Raw genomic sequence first — 17,797 nt, 5'->3', positions numbered from 1 at the left:
TTTATTTACAGAATAAAGAGCGTATTGTTACCGCGGGCCGAATCCACTTACAGCCGCAGAAGGTTTCCCAAACGGCGCAGTTTGGACGCGATCCACAGGATACCAGCGCCGGTTATCAGATGGGATTCGGCTCCATTATTAAGGCCTAAAAGGTTTAACAATTCATTTAATGTCATTAAGATGATTTCCTCAACCCCACCGGATCATTTACACAGACGGGACTTCCTTACCGGGGCCGATCACAACGTTAACCCTTAAATTACATGGAGGGTCTGTACTGAGTGGGCAATTGCAGTGCCCAAGGTGTTCCAACATGAGTGAGTCGATACAATCTACCCCTCCACTCTGAAAAAATCTACCCCTCAACCCCAACTCCTGTCTCTCCACAACAATCCACCCCTGATGCCCAAGAACCTGCTTTACCATCTAACAATCTAGCTGTATTGTATTTAACTCTCCGGGTCCAATTGTAGCAGACTTTTTTAGCACTTTTTTTAGAGTTAACGAGTCGGCTCCCACACACATCACAGCGAAGATCAATTATTACTTTTCCTAAAACTTGGCAAAAAAAAGTCTGCAGTTCTATCTGGAATGATCTTTATTTCCATAACTTCCTGTCTGCGGAGTCAGCGCCGGGTCAGGTTTATAGGAAATGTTTGAGCAAAGCGACCAAAACACAGCGAAAAGGTGGAATCGCAAGGGGTGACACAGATTGTAGATAGCAGGGAGTTTGATACGCTGACAGGGACTCTAGAAAGGCAGTTAACGGGTTAAAAGGGACACTAAAATAAGGGTTTTTGTTTATTAAAAGCACCATTTTCTGTTTTTTACGCTCTATTGACCTCCTTCTCTCAGACCAGTGTCTGCTTCTTCCTATGGTTCTGCTTCTTCAGATGTTTTTACACAGACCTCGGTGAGCAGTTTAGGGGCCGATACACACAAAATACCCCTAAAGAGCGAGCGCTGGACGGACCCCGGCTTTCCGGTAATCAGGTGTGATCATTTTCATTTGATCACACCTGATGGAAATTGGAATTTTCTGCCAGAATTCTGAGAAGATATTTTGTTTTCTAAACAATATAAAAATTTTGAGAATTTTTGAGAATATGAAAATTTGCAGAAATCGAAGTCGGCTGCAGTTTAATATCAGGATGTTTTTGTGTCTTAAAAATGGCCAAACGACGCACAGAACGTTAAGCTTCTTATCAATCGATAAATAAAAATGTATCTGAGAGGGAATTGGAACCCAGAAGGAGCCTTTCGGACGCTTGTTGGGGGACGGATCCCGCATCTCCTCGGCCTCGGTCCGTTCATCTTCATGAATTACCATAAAGTGCATAATTCTGTGAATGAAACTACAAGCGAATGTTTTTTCGTGATGCGGGAGTGCGGCTTCACATCCGCTGCAGCGGCGGCGAGATACGGAGAGGATGATGCTCTGAATGAGGATTAGCCGGATCCCTTTTTGATTCTCCGGTTACGAGGCACACAATGGATGGACATAAGCTGGAAAATCAGCTGAATGAACTGTTTCGGATCATCCTCATTGTCTGTGCTGTTTTGGGACGGGAAGGCCGCGGGTTCCACGGGTGCCAAAAGCCATTCAGCAGGAAAGTGGGCCAGACTGGGGAGCGTTTGGCCAAAATCCAACGCAATCTTCTGTAAGGACGGATCATAACTGCTCTGTATCGGCTCGCGTCGTCGCGTCACAAGGACTTTGTCACAGAAATGAAGAAACTGATCATGTTGTCTTAGGATGGTGGACAAGACACAAAGTGGCAACTGACAAAACTGCCCAAAATACACCGTACAAGCACCATGAACGGGGGGGGGGGCAGTTGCTGCGCACCATTCTCCCCACGTGTTCGCGGCACGAAGATCCCGGTAAAAAATCGGATTCTGAACAACTTCAAGCCGTTTCCGTGTATAGAACCTGACGTGGAGATCATTAATGTTCTGATCTGAAAATAAACATCTTGGGTTCAAATGAAATCTACGGGAACGGAAACTGTTTCACTAAGTCAAATAGTAACGTGATGCATTGATTTTAATTGTTTCAATGAAATCCTACAGAACTGATCTCTCTTTGTCTAAAAGGAAATGACTAACAAATAATATCTAACTTATGGTCCTATTAACGAGAATGAATGAAAGGATGTGTATGTAGGTATGTGTGTATGCGCGTGTTTGCATGTATGGATACCTGGATGTGCTACGTGTATGTGTGAATGTTCATGATGGTAAAAGAACATATAGTAAGCCATTTGCCCTAATACAGTCCTAACCTGAGCATCACGACGAAGGGGGGTAACAATGAATGCCTGAGACGGCCCTGCTCCGGGGCAGTAGAACGGGACGGAGTCTCTGTGTGAATTCTCTACCCGGTTTGGGGGGGAATTATTAGTAAAGCAGATGTGATCTGCGTCTGATTACAGGATCTACTAAATGCATTTTTCACTTTGTGACATTGTTACCTGTCTCCAATACCCAGTATTTCCCAGAATCCTCTTGGCCTCTCTTTCCGGGTCATCATCACCTTTTTTACATAATAATAAATCTTGTTTTATAATTGGTGCAGAACACAGGCAGGAGGAGGAGCTTTAAATGACTTCCCAAAATGCCCAAAGAGCATCACGAGCCTCAAAAATCTGTAATTAAAATATGTTCAGGATGGTCAATGGTTTAAAAACATATCAGCGGCGGGACGGACCGGGACCTGCCTCTAATATATTATTATACGACGATGTGTTATTGCTGATCGAGAAATCGCATTAATTGAGTTGTTACGAGTAACTATTTTTGCAACAATGTTTGTTCAACAATGAAACACATTCCAGACTCCTGCAGCCGAGAGCCATGGATACAGAGAGCAGCGATCAATGCGGAGAAAGTGACGGCTCCGGACACTCTTACAAACCTCCCATTGTTTCAGAAGCCGCAGCCCCCCCTCGTCTCCAGCAGGGGGCGCACCGACAAGACAATACAACTTAACCACTTTGTGCCTGGGACGTCTCGGCTGCCCGATCTGCTCACATTCACACACGACTCTTAGGTCTGAAAATACGAGAATTTTAATGACCGCAGAATTTGTAATCCGGATCGTTTTAAAAAAATCTTAAATTGGCATTAAATTGCAGCGCTGCCCGTCCTCGAATAATCAATAAATATATCTATACTGGAAACTGCGGAAATCATTAAATATGTCATATAAAATGTGTAATTATCTTTTATCTATTTTAACATTAATTTGAGGTTTTTTTCTCATTTTGTAATTTACGAAAATTTTCTTCTTCCCCGCAGCGCAGGTTCCTTCAGCGAATATTATTATCGGTGACCAAGCGATGTAGACACAATTCTCTTTCTACGATACCAAATACCCTTTCAGATTGTAAGCTCTTCAGCTCAGGCTATCCTGCATTTTATATATATATATAGAGAGAGAGAGAGAGAGAGAGCTATTTAATATAAAATGAAACCTTTTTATTGGACTAACTTCCCATTTTAATGACTAACTTTCGAGAGACTCAGCCTCTCTTTATAAAGTATTGCTTTAGACTTAAGAAAGCGAGGATGATTCTCTCTCGTCCTTAAAATGGGAAGTTAGTCCAATAAAAATGTTTTATTTTATTTATTTTATACTTTATATATTTTATATTAAATGGCTCATTTTTTTTTTACAATTTACACCCCTGACTATCGCGGCTGCCCCAAGCTGCATATATATATATATTTCTACTTGTCTTAATATTATGGAGCGTTTTTAGTTTTAATTTGGAAGCGCCGCTGACTTCCCAGTCCCGCGTCTTCTCTATTCTTTGTTCTCACTTTGTGGGTTTTTTTTGTAAGTTTTTTTATAAACAGAATTTTTTGTTACGATTTTATTGTTACGAATTTATTTCAAAGGAGGAGAAAAGTTACAAGAGACCGGAATCCGACACTAGAGGGTCAGAGGCTGGAATAATCCCCGCTTACTGTACCTGAACACCCCCACCCCACTAATTACCTGCCCAGGTATTCAGCCTGACGCTGGGGAAGGGACAGGGGCACAAGGTGCGAAGCAGGGGTGTTTGGGGGACTTCAAATGGTCTTTCATTTGATTCCTAAATAAATCAGTGAAGACTAAACGATAAAAGCCAAGTGGTTTAGACAACAATGGTCTGTTCTGTATGGAGCTGTCCGAAAGTCTGGCCATTTTTAATAAATGGTGATAAGATGTGTACAGTCCGGGGGGGGGGGTTTAGGTAGCCTCCCCACCCTGCCCCTGCCACATTCTGTCATCCTTCACATGTATCCAGAAAATTAAAGGGTAAAACAGTAGTCAAAAAAGGGAGGGGCAGTTAGCTGGGTGGTAAACTGATAAAACCTCCCCCCCCCCCCGCGAGCACAATGCAGAATCAAACAGGAAAAGCATCCGAAGCTTAAAGTTTGCAGCTCCATGTCTGACGGCTCTCACAGCTCCCACTGATCCGCAGGGCAGGGAGATGCGCAGGCATGGTGGCGAGTGAAGCAGGATGGGGCATTCCGGGTGCTGCACCCCATCTCCTGCTGGCTGCTGTGTGCCTGCGCGCCATGACGGCTCCGCAAAGCGCCTCTGCCTTCTCTGCAGGTAACAGGTGAATTTGCGGTTCTTGTGCTGGCATTTTACATATTTTCTTATTTTATTACTTTTTATAATAAGTTTTTATTTTACTAACCCAAACTCTGCTGATCGTGGCCACGGAGCTGTGTGCGGGGTGTTGGTGGCTGCTGCCAGCACCGAGGTCCCCGTGTGACCCGCATACTAATCCCCTGGTCCCCTGATCGGGGGGTGTGAGGGATCGGTCCCGGAGATGCTCACCCTCCCCTGGGATTTACAAACACTCAGTGACTGACCCGGCCGCTCACAGCACTGCAGGGGGCGCTCGCCTGTGATCCCTGAACCCCCCTGTTTGGGAGCAGCAGGACCCCCCAGATCTGTCCGCTCTCGCAGAGCCAGCAATCCATGAATATGAACAGGAAGACAAGACGCTGGATACTCCACATCATTCTCAGTCTGGGGATTGTCTACATTAAGATTGGGTGAGTAACGTGACAAGCGGGGCCACTGGCCACACAGCATAGGCTAGTGATGGGGCTATTGATGGCGGTCAGTATTAAGCAATAGTATGGGGCTAGTGAAGTGGCTAGTAATTGGGTTTGTGACAGGGACCAGTCAAAAGGAGCCAAGAACTTTGGGACATTGATGTGGGCCACGCTCAGGGGCCACAATGAAGGTCTTGGCCACCTCTGGTTAGGGAGAGTCAGTGAGAGAATAAATTAATTTAAAACATAACATTGTATCTGATCATATGTAACACTGTATATAAAACACTGTATATAAAACACTGTATATAAAACACTGTATATAAATGAGTGGATGGAAACGTAGATACAGTCCGGGCACCGCATGCTCGGGACCGGGGAACGCTGGGTTTTGGCTCGCTCAGTGCTTCGGGGTCCGTCTCACAGGATGGGGGAGATGCAGTCACATTACGGCCAAAGAGCCACCGTTATCGTGTAGCGTCCTTGTCTGAATATCTCTGCAGAGACAGAATCCTCTTCTTATTTACTAAGCATTAGAATGTCAGCTCTTCTGGTTAGTAGGTTTCTGCACCTCCTCACCTGTCCCCCTCTCTCCCTCGCACTCTCTGCGTATCTCTCTCGGTGGATTCATCTCTGTCGCACTTGCGTTTCACTTGGCAATTAGTGAGTGGTCCCATAGTAAACACGTGACTTCTGTGACATTGCGAGGGTCCCTCTTTGGGGGGATCTATAAACCTCAGATTGGACGACCCATAGATTCCCTAAATTGTTTCCCCTCCAACCATTGGTCCAAACGATACGCACCTTTCCCCTGGTATCAGGTGTTCATCGGGGCAGGAATATCACATTTAAAGTGTATCTGATATCAGCAGCCTTCACTTTACTACGTTAATCATCGTCTCCTACTGGTCTTTAATGGTTTTTAATGGTGATTTCAGCAGATTTGGTATTTTTTCGCCCCGTGGGGTGCCGTGAACTCCTGTCCACTTTCCCCCGACGAGCCTGTCATTCCATGTGCGTTTCTGAGCTCTGATTTACGGCTCAGGATGTTCGGACGCGTTTTGGCAGAAGCCGCAAGGTTTTTATCTCTGTTATAATTATAGCAAAAAAAAACCCGATAAGGAAAAGGCGCGGTTTTTAAGGCCACAGAATTTACACAATCTTTCCTTTCCACGTCACGTGTCGGTTATTAGGGTCTGTGTTTAGGAAAGAAAGGGACACCTCGGGGCTGCTCAGATACTCGGCACTGCGCGGAGTCGCACCGGGCACGAATATTTGTATTGTCAATTAACCTCTCGGCTTCGGGGCAATCGATATGGGACGCGGTTTAGGGATTAACCCGGCTGTGTGTTTAACAGATATCTCCTGGCAGCCATTAAAATACAAAGAACGATGATGAAAATAAAGGAATTTACTAAACCGTAAAACACGTAGAAATAAACAAAGGTGGCCTGTGATGCTCGAGCCTAAAATTGTAAGATTTAGTCACAGAAAGAAGGATGGTTTTTAGGCAAATAGGATCAGTTTTTGGCAGATGCCGCTGACGGAGAGATAAACTTCTAACGTATAAACTCCGACGTTCCCTTATAGCTCGATGCCGCCGGCCACAGGCGCTACATGTTCTCTCCGGGGGAATTATTTTAAGGCACATTTGTGGGGTTTTATGTACACTGCGCATCATCACAAAGATTTAGTTTTCGATTTTTAAATACTCTTGCTTATAGAAATTATCTGCAAATACTTCTACATACTGTCTGAAGAATGTTCCAAGGCATCAATAGCTCATTACTTGTATCTGTAAATAGCAGTGTAAGTTGCCCCCGGCTAGTGAATGCTGGTTCATTAGGACTGCAGCACAGGTTAGATCACCCCCCCCCCAAAAAAAAATTATTACTAGATTTTAACCACAGCTGTTTCACATGTAATTCCACATAAAACCTCCAGGGCGTCTAATGTAACAAGAACCATAGCCAACATTCGCCCACTGACCAGATCCTTTCTGTGGTCCCTTTCTGAGTTTTCTGTTCGGTCTTGTTCTGTAAGCGGTGAATATTGCATTAGAATGTCTGCCGAACATTTTTTTAAAGCTGCTTCATTACTGGGACATTGGAATTACCCTGGGGCTGAACATCGCTAGCCCTCCCCAGCACACACCGGCGAGTGTATATTCTGCTTGTTAGGAAGGCAGCTGATATTTTTGTTTCTTTAGAAACCTCTTCTACGTGTTCTCTGCATCATATTTAATAACATTTTGTAACTCTTGTTTTTATAATAGGATTAAAACCTCGGATCCTTTGCTAGAAAGACCCTGCGACGATGCAAATGTACCCCATTCAGTTTAAATTATGTGGCGTTTATAAAGATTGTAAATTTTCTGGAAATTCCCAGTAATTATGTTGTTTTCCATTTTTTGTGTGTCTTCCTTATAATAGAGGTTTCTCTTCAGTGGTGGCTCTGGGGGCCAGCGTTATCTGCAGCAAGATCCCGGGATTGGCTCCCAGACAGCGGGCGATCTGTCTCAGCCGACCTGATGCTATCATAGTGATTGGAGAGGGGGCTCAGATGGGAATCAACGAGTGTCAGTTCCAGTTTCGGCACGGGAGGTGGAACTGCTCGGCCCTGGGAGAGAGAACGGTGTTTGGAAAAGAACTGAAAGTGGGTACGTTCATCGTGTTTGCATCGCGCAGGGCTGTGGCCCCTACACATTGTACTAACCCGGCCTGGACCCTCAAAGAGCAGAATAATAAGCAAGATCTGTCCTGTCAATCAAATGCAAAACTGGGTCTGGGTGATGGGACAGCACCGGCAATACCACAAAAATAACAATCGGCTTATACCAGAAATCAACAAACCAATTGTGGTCATTTTTATTGTATTTTTCTTTTTGCATTCAGTTACCAGCCTTTAAAATCCTGGGGATTTTATGAAAAAATAAATACAAAATAATACTTTATTAAGGAAAACAAATTTCAACAAATTTCATCTAAAAAGATGCTTTCAACAGCATCTTTTTAGATGCTGATAAATTCTCTGTTTCTTTGATATATGAAATTGTTACATTTGTTCCGGATAACAAATGTTACATTTTTTGAGTGAAGTTCAGAGGTTTTAGAATCCTCTAAGTTATGTCTTTGTCTTAGCAAAACCGGCCCAGTGTTGGCAGTCTCTCCGGCGTTGGCATTGGACGTGTCTCGTTACCGGACGCAGCTGAGTAGCCTATCAGATCTTCTTGCTGATCCCAGCTGATCATTGATAGATTAGTAGTAATGGTTAGCGAGACCTGCTGGAAGCTCCTAATAGATTGTAAGCTCCCAAGAACAGCCTTTGTCTCTTTCTGTACCAATCTTAACAAGATTTCATCTTATTGTCTTATTTTTGTAATAATGCCACAGAGTCTGCTGGATAATTTCTAATACAAACCACAAAGGTTCATTTGACATCTGATTTTCAATTCAGAACAATCCTTTTTTTGCTGTCTTTGGCCCAATGTTCTTTAAGACATTCTCTAGCATTTTGGTAAAGCTTTAAATAGCCTCATTTATCCGTCGCTATTGAGAGCTTCTGAAAAGCTAAGCAGACTCCAGATTATATAGAAATCTCAGTTTGGGATATTCCGGAAAATACAAAGTATCCAGGGAACCCCTCTGAGTGATAATCCTTACTGAGCCGGAGGCTTCATATAAAACATTTTATACAAGATATCGTTATAGACAGAACTGGTGAAGCATTTTAAGGAATTTTTGTATTTGTAAATCTTAGAAGCATTTTTTTATTTACAAATGATTATTTTGGGACACTTTTCAATATAATTATTAATATTATTACTACTCCAGAGAGTGAGAACTATGGAAGCTGCATTGTAAAAAGGAGATAGAAATGGTGAGTGATGGGGGGGAGAGAGAGAGAGGAGGGGGAGTCCTTGACTAAGGAGAAGGTATGGCGGTAGAGTTAGTCTGTGAGTGTATGATGTTTGATTGTGTGTTGGTGTATAGTGTGTTAGTGTTAGCATGTGTGTGAGATAATGTATGGTGTGTGTTTGGTTTAAGTGTGTATGTATGGTGTTAGAATGAATATATGGACTGTGTTAATGAATAGTGTTAGGTGGGAGTTTGTGCATATGGGGTTAAAGAGTATTTGAGGGTGCTAGGGTATGTTGTTAGAGTGCGTGTGTGTAAATGTATGATGTTGTGAGCATGCATTATTGTGTCTGTGTCAGAGCAAGTTAGATATGTGTTAGTATGTATGTGTGTGTTGTTACGGGTGGGGATGGGGTTAGAAATACTGCGCTCAGGTGCCATTAACCCTAGGATCACCCCTGCATATGAATCACACCTTCTTCAGGGCAGGACTGGCAAGGGAACATTGGGGAGCAGCTGTCCTCTGTCCGGTCCCGTTTTAAAGATTATGGGCCAGTGCGTAAAGGCTTTTTTTTATCTGCATTTCCACACGTAACCACCAGGGTGTCTACAGTAATAAAGGCTCTATGTGATATTGATCCTTTCTGTGCTCCATTTCTTGGTAATTCTATTCAATTCCTGAAACTTGTTTTGAACAGACGGCCTAAGAATGTTTTCTGTAAAATATATTCTGTGCTACTTTTTATGGTACAACTTGGGTGGACTCGGTGTGAATGTCGCCTGATTCTTTTCACTAAAATTAAATGAATATTTGTTCATTTCCTCTATAGCTGTTTGGGAGATCCTGAGTACTCAGCCAGTGGAATGCAGCGCGATCAATAACAATTTTTCTATTCTGTGGATTTTCTTTTTTACTAAAATGCTCACCCTCCAGAGGTGCAGATACTTCCCCATTAACTCTAATATATAATACTGGGATTTCATGGTCTGAACTGGTTGGGCCTTTAATCCATTTCTCTTTGTTTTATTGAAATCAAATTTGGAAATTTTTACCTAGTTTTGGATACCTGTGCCCCCCCAAATAGTTTTTCTGTATCATTTACCGTAAGTAGCTTTAGGGTCATGGAAATCGTTCCGGCATCATCCGGCCATAATTGCCCACTTTTTGGAGTCCTATTAAGTCACAAAGACAATTTCACCCAAAATTTGAATTATCGGTTCTCAAGCTGAGTTTTTTGCCTCACAGACAGTATAAAAAAGGATCTCCTATGGAAAAAGCTGGCCCCAGGGCCTTCCCCAGGACAGCCATGATCTAAATTATAAATGGTTACCGACAAGTAATTTGTATAGTGCTCGTTAATCCATTTCTCAGAAAGTATAAGTAACAATTTGGTATTTAGATATTATTTCATTCTCTGCATTTGTCTTTATTTCAGGAAGTAGAGAAGCGGCGTTCACATACGCCATCATTGCTGCCGGCGTGGCGCACTCCATCACCTCTGCCTGCACGCAGGGGAACATGAGCGACTGCGGCTGCGATAAAGAGAAACAGGGACAGTTCCACAGGGAGGAAGGATGGAAATGGGGGGGCTGCTCCGCTGACATCCGATACGGAATTGGGTTTTCCAAGGTTTTTGTGGACGCCAGGGAGATCAAGCAGAATGCGCGGACGCTCATGAACTTGCACAATAACGAAGCTGGACGCAAGGTATGGAGATCATCCCAGGGCTTAGTGAGTGATCAGTAAATTGGGGTACCGCTGTCAGGTGCCATATTGGGAGTTGGAGGGGAGAAGATGATACAAGCGATAAACACATTTATCATAACTACAAAGTGAAAATGTAAAAACAAACACATCGTGAACGTGTTGCCTTCTTTTTTTCATTTTTTGTAGAAAACAAAAGTGCAATTCTCTCAATTCAATTACATTACCATTGCCTTTTAAAGTGATGATGAGTGAATGAGCTTGCAGGGGGCAAATAATGTGCGTCTATTTAGGGTATGTTTGGTGTCAAACTCCTGGCAAGGGTCCTATCTCAAAGCTGCATCCACAGAGTAACTGCCACATTTCTGTTTCACAAGGTGCCTGTGAGGGTCAAAGTTGTTCGGAATACTTTAACTTTTCTGTTTTCCGTGGTTTGCCTGTTTTGTGCAGCTAAAATAATAATCGGTTTAACCAGATTAATAGTCTGACAGATAAAATATATATATATATATATATATATATATAAATATATAACATTTATTGGGTACATTGTTGCTTTATACCGACCAAATTAGGAAAGAAAGATACTTTTCATATAATGAAAATGTAATATTTTTATGTTAATAGTTAAACACTAAGAATACATATTTCTTTCTTGCTAAGTTTATAACCCAAGTGATTTAGAGTTTGGGAGTTGGCTTTAGTTAAGGGTCGAGAACATCGCTTCCTGAGCCCTAAGTCACATTCAACAATGGCTGAGGGGAGAGAGTCATTTGTCATTCTGTGACAGAAACGTTTGGCCAAAAGCTGCGCCGCGATGCACACGTTACTGCCCTGCATTGTGTGCTGGGACTATGAAACACACGTGGGGCCCTTAGCCGTGTGCCAGTGGGAGCCCCCCCATAGCCGGAACAATATACGCAGCTTATGTGTGGGACGTCAAATAAATCCCTCACCCTATTGGAATGTCTCTTCTTCGCAGCTTTTTGGCAGAAATGCTACTTTATATCACTAATGATGCCTATTTATTGTTTAATTTAGAAATATGTTGGGGGGGCAGTAATAGCGACTGCAATATATCTGGTTTTGTTGCTTTTTCTGGGGGACTGAATGGCAGGAACCCCAAAAATGCCATGAATAAAAAAAAAAATTTAGTATGAAGCACCGTTGGCTTTAATCTATTACTTTAATTATTTTCAAACACGTACGTCCTACTGCTGGCTCTCGTTCTGGGATCAGCCGACCTACAACCTGCCAAAAAGGTTCGGGATCCGGCCGAGGAGTCTGCAGAGAGGTCTACAGAGTTCTAAAAGCTTCAGCTTAACTTTGTAGCTACTGAGTTTCCTTGAGATTTTCTACCGAGTCCAGCTGGAAACCTGCCCGGTGTGGGGCTAAGTGAGCACGCTCCATGAGTGTATACTCCACCAGTGTTTATCTCTCACTACATATCCGCACTGTGATCTCACTCCGTCCTGCGTTGTGTTAAAAGCACCCGGGGCGCAGGGTTAATGCGTATTCCAAGTTTACAGAGAGTATTTCATGTGTCGGGTGAGACGCTTCATAGCAACCTAAGCCCAAACATGCCTCTAATTCGCACCTTTCCATGACTCCCCCTGAAAGGTAGTGAAGACGGATTTGTGTGAGATCAGATAAAATTCTGACACCGCTGATTATACATTATATATTTTGTTTTAAGACGAGATCTCCCGGGGAGATTAGTCTTATCGAAGAACACTTAGATTGCATTATAGAGCGGGGTTAGCTTTGACAGATACGCTCTGCGTCTTCTCACTTTCCAAAGATTACACGACATTAATGTTCTGAATTATGGATGAGAATTCAACAGAACAAAAGCAGAAATCCCGAGGATAAGTTTTGCATTAAGTCAGTTTTATCAGTTTCAGTTAATCACACAAGTGAATACACATATTCCACATTTAATTTCATCCTCCCTTTTAGTTGAGGTTTAAAGAAGAATGTTCTGTATGTATGAGAATGAACGGCAATCAGGCGCAGATAAGGAGACAAATATTTGATTCATTGTATCTTCCAGGAGCCGATAAATGCTGCTTATATTACTCAATCACGCCATGGTTCGTAGAACTCCATGTGGTTTGGTAAAGGGGGTATTAGGGTCACCTAGGTCACATACTCACAGCTTCCGCGGAGACCCTGGGCATTGGGTCATCACACGCGCCACTGGTCACTATGACCGATGGGGCAGTAGAAAGATATGTGGCGACAAAGGCTCAGATCTCTGCTTCCTTCCCTACTACACCAGCCATGATTAATAAGGAGGACATTATAGATACCCCATAGGGGTCGTTTGTGCCCCCCCCATACCCTTCTCTTCGACTGGACACATGCATGGCTCTGTTGGCTGGAAACCATAATGTTTTGGTCTCACTTTCCATAAGGAAGACCCGTAGATCGTGGAAAATACTTCCTAAAACCGGCAGGTTCAGAGCTTGTAAAACACAGAGTATCCCTAAGACCGTTTGTTAACGTTTATGTTTTTTAAGGCATAAGCCTGGATATCCATAGAGGAGATTCGGGGAATCCGTTAATTACAGGGGGTTGAGGAAGTGGCATTTCCTAGAGATATATCTCCAGGTCTGGAACATCTCTCTGCGATGGGTAAGATGGAGAAAGTTGCCGCGGTTCTCTTTAGTTAATATTTGCTCTTTTATCTTCTGTGCCGTGGTTATATCGCGTATACACTCCCTGCGCCTCATGGAATGATAGGATTTATTTAAAGATAAGAGAATAAAGGAACAATGTGTTCTACTTACACTGTGAGTGGAAATACCAGGATATCAAACACATACCGCCTGCAGCTCCAGGTGGGATGTTACCCATTAAACTCATTTGTTATCCCGAGTCAGTCTCTGTGATGTGTTATAATGTATCGCTGTAACCACGTATTACTGCCCAGTAACAAACTAATTAGAATGGGAAATATAAGAATACGATTCCATGAAAGGATTGCAGACGGTTCAGACCTTTATTTACGAAGCGAGCCTAGTGTTGGGTTTTGTCCTATAGGCTGCGGGGTACATGATACAAATGCTGGCCCCTTGTTCATATATTAACTGTAAATTCCAGGGGCTACGATTATACAGATCAATTCATGATCAAATCCCATGACAAATTCTCCAAATTTAGGACTTTGCCCCAGATTTACATAGCCACAGATGTGAAACCTGCATGGTGCGGGACGACCGTTTCATATACTCTTTATTGATATGAAAGGAATTAATATTCTCATAATTATCAATTAAGAAATATTAATTTGTTTTAAGTGAGATGTATGACATATTTCTCAATATGCAGAAATATGCAGATATACTATGGTGGGGTATGTTTGGAAACAATATGTCCAGTGATGGAAGAGTCTTTGGATAGTTTAGTTTAGAGGTTTCCAAAATGCATTGGATGTGGAAACAATGGGTTCACCCCCAAACCAAGTAGTTGGGGCAACTAACAAAGACCCTCCAGCTCTGCCATGGACCAAACCAGCTTAAACCCATTTGGTGCTTACGACGTCATTAAACCGGGCCATGCAAATGCAGTAGCGGTTTATGCCAAATGGGATGATATTGGGGAGACCGACGGAATCGGACTGTTCAGGCCAAAACGATCCTGCCAGCTCTTTAAAAAGCATGATGTCCAACACGTTTTTAGGCTGTTATCAAATATTCCCTAAAACTGAAATATTCGGTACACTTTGCACCCAGTTTTCACACCCAGTGAGTCGGCAGGGACCGGCAGCGCTGGCTGAGGTTTACCGGCCGGTTATCCGTTTAGCCGCAGTGTATAATCCACAGATGAGTGCCCTTGCCAGGTATGTGAGGACCAGAATGCTTGCAGCTCAGCCAGTTCCTGAGTCAGCTGACATATTGTGCATCCATTCTTTATTCCTCCAAGGGCAGCCGCTTCGTAGGCTTATGATCCCCTCGACCAGCAAACTCAGCTGTTTTCAATCGAGCTGTTTATTCCCTCGGCTCGTTACCATTGTCTGCAACTTGGCCGATCGTGAAACACACGGATAGGAAACTTACTCTGTTGGGGAGAATCATATTTTTAAACACAAGGGACGACAGACAATATATTGTGTAAAATAGCAGCTCAGCCAGGAATTAGTTGGATCTTGGCAGTTTGTTCTTTTTTATTATGTGTTACAGTTTAATAGCGCATGGCTGTATAACAGTAGCACAAAACGACTTTATTTGGGAGGAACAGAAACATGTTTTAGGGGGTTCAGTAACGATTCAGTAATGATTTATGTTGGACTCTGTAACTTTGTATCATGGGGGGTTTGATTGTATTTCTATACTGAAGGAATTCTATAACAAATGTGGTACCTTCAGAGTCTGATGGACGGATAGAGGGTTGGGTGGATTGATCCTTGGCTACGTGTAGCCACCGCGACCAACATTTTGCCCCCTCGGCACGTGTCTCCTCCCTTGGGAACAAAACTTTTATCTCCAAGGTAATCACTGAATGGGTGTGAATGCGCATGAACTCGGGAAGCTGATATATAATGTCATTGCCAGCAGCAGTTGACAATTAGTGATGGAATGGTGATATGCTCCCCATGTGCTCTCGTCTCTTTGGGTCCTTCAAACTTTTCAAACGATCAAATAGAACCTGATCCAATAGAGAGCTCACGGTATGTCTTCCTGCCAAGTTTTGTATAATAATTCTGTCCAAAGACACCCAAACATCTAGACGCCGTGCCGGACAGAGGGGATCCATCCCTTATCTTGTGTGTTGAAGAAATATTTCATAAATGTCTTTCCATCACAGGAAACGTAACCTATATAGTGAAGGTGTCTGTGAGCTGCGGGTCAACATGTGAGATTTAATACCAAAAACTGGGAAAAATGTAAATTTCATAAACATAGGATCAGTAGCTTAATGTAATAAATAAAAATACGTTAAACATTGTTGACTATTTTCTAACTACAAAGTAAGTTTCTTATACTGAATGCGACTGCATTCTGTATTTGTTTAGTCCTTTAATAAATCCATCACTGCTCTGCTTCTTCCTTCAGATCCTGGAAGAAAACATGAAACTGGAGTGTAAATGTCATGGCGTTTCTGGGTCCTGCACCACAAAGACATGTTGGACCACGCTGCCCAAGTTCCGAGAGCTGGGTTTTATTCTAAAAGAAAAATACAACGAGGCCGTTCAAGTTGAACCGGTCAGGGCGACCAGGAACAAGCGGCCAACCTTCCTCAAAATTAAGAAGCCCCTGTCTTACCGCAAGCCTATGGACACCGATTTGGTGTATATCGAGAAATCTCCGAATTACTGTGAAGAGGACCCATTGACCGGCAGCATGGGAACTCAAGGCCGAATGTGCAACAAAACGGCTCATCACACCAGCGGCTGCGATCTGATGTGCTGCGGGAGGGGGTACAACACACACCAGTATTCCCGCGTGTGGCAGTGTAACTGCAAGTTCCACTGGTGCTGCTATGTGAAGTGTAACACGTGCAGCGAAAGGACTGAGGTGTTCACCTGTAAGTGAGGACGAGATCGAGGAACCTCACAGCTCTCTCAGCCCCTACGTTTCGCTCTTCAAAAACTCTCCACCCCTTAAGGGGTCAACAAAGAAATGCCCCCCCTCATATACATGGACCCTACTGAAGTCTCTCAGTGAAATAACTATGGGGGGAAAAGTCATGCTGACACAATGTTCCAGCTAGGAATAATAACACAGATTCTTCGCTGGGCTGAGGTTCTAGGTTCACAAGAACAAATTGAGTTGTTCTAGAGTTGTTCTGGAACTTGTATCGCTACAAAGTAGACGTTATTAAAGATCCTGCGGCTACGATTAACACATCCCTGGGATGGGCTGACATGAAGCTCGCATGCATTTCTGCTTACAGTGTGAATTTTACAAATTTAGGTTGTGAAAAGCTACCGCTTTTTGAACTTTTTCTCCATTCTCAAAAACTTTGCTCCGCGGATACAGACAGCTCCTGCGACTGTTTTTGTTTGCCTATGGCGACAGTAACAATATTTAACAATTTATTATAGAGTAAACTAATATTAATTTATTTTATGGAGGAAAACTACTACCATTTGCAAGTCTTCTTGAAAATAAAATAAAAAAAAATACTTTCTAGTAGAGCACTAAACACAGTTGGGGAAACTGGATTAACGGAATATCAGCGCTAGCAGTACGCGGTGGGACTGTTCTGGTATTTCTAGGTGTTTAAGGCCGATAAGCAGACATTTTTTTATTAAATACTTGTATGCTGTTTGCTGCTATTAGTCTGGAATAATTTCATCATCATTTCAATATTTGATTGCTTAAGGTTTTTTACTATTATTATAATTATTATTATTAAGAAACAATTTGGATTCCGTAGAAGGTCTGTGGAATATTCCAGACAAAGTTTTCATCTTTTGGAAAATGGACCATAGGATAAAAGAGTATATTTTGTAAGAGAATATTTTTATATGAATATTTTATTTATACTATGTCTGCTTGTATCATTCTAAAACATACTATTTTTGAACATAAAACATTCGATTTGCAAATATTGGCTTTTTAAATAGAGAAACGCTGCTTTAGTGCGATAACATTAGGCATTACGGCAGTGAAATGGATTTTACTGATTCCCGTGTTATCGATTAATACTCAAAACGCTCAGTGATTTTGTTTTAATGAAGTACTTGTTTCTATTTATGTGTATTTTCTTAAGATCAGTTTTTTTCCGAGTGCACAAAGTTGGGGTAGAAATCACAGCATCCACCGCGTTACAAACTTTAAATTCATTATTTGAATTTCACAGTCGGTCGTCGGTCCGACCCGGAAGATTGGAAAAAACCTCTGAATTTGCTTTCGGCGCACGTCGGTCATTAAACGGGGGGGGGGTTCTTATTTTCTAAATGTGCTGCGTTTGCTACCCATTAAACCTCTATATTGTGTTACTGTCAAATTAGATTTTATCAGTGACAGACTGTAGACTGTGGTTATAAAAACTGGCATGTCTGATTCTCACAGATAAGTTACAAAGCTTACGGATTTCTTTCCACCGCCTAAACACTGTCCGCCCCCCCCCCTATATTTATAATTAATCTAGAAAAATCCAAATCAGATTTCACAAACTGTTTCATTAGACTCATTTTTATGTAAACGCGTCAGACAAGAATCCT

At 42.5% G+C, this 17,797-nt stretch overlaps 1 protein-coding gene across 1 annotated transcript; it reads left to right on the top strand.

Annotated features, from left to right (window-relative positions):
- Positions 1 to 4,987: 4,987 nt before the first annotated feature.
- Positions 4,988 to 16,160, top strand: LOC149277347 (protein Wnt-7a-like). Its single transcript, XM_089503002.1, has 4 exons — positions 4,988 to 5,058; positions 7,494 to 7,720; positions 10,355 to 10,626; positions 15,681 to 16,160. Exons 1-4 carry the CDS (start codon positions 4,988 to 4,990, stop codon positions 16,158 to 16,160), a joined length of 1,050 nt encoding a protein of 349 aa, XP_089359128.1.
- Positions 16,161 to 17,797: the final 1,637 nt, after the last annotated feature.

Source organism: Sceloporus occidentalis, unplaced genomic scaffold (assembly GCF_023333645.1).
Source record: "Sceloporus occidentalis isolate IW3139 unplaced genomic scaffold, rSceOcc1.0.p SCAF_216, whole genome shotgun sequence".
NCBI lineage: Eukaryota > Metazoa > Chordata > Lepidosauria > Squamata > Phrynosomatidae > Sceloporus > Sceloporus occidentalis.
This window is presented reverse-complemented; position numbering and strand designations above follow the sequence as displayed.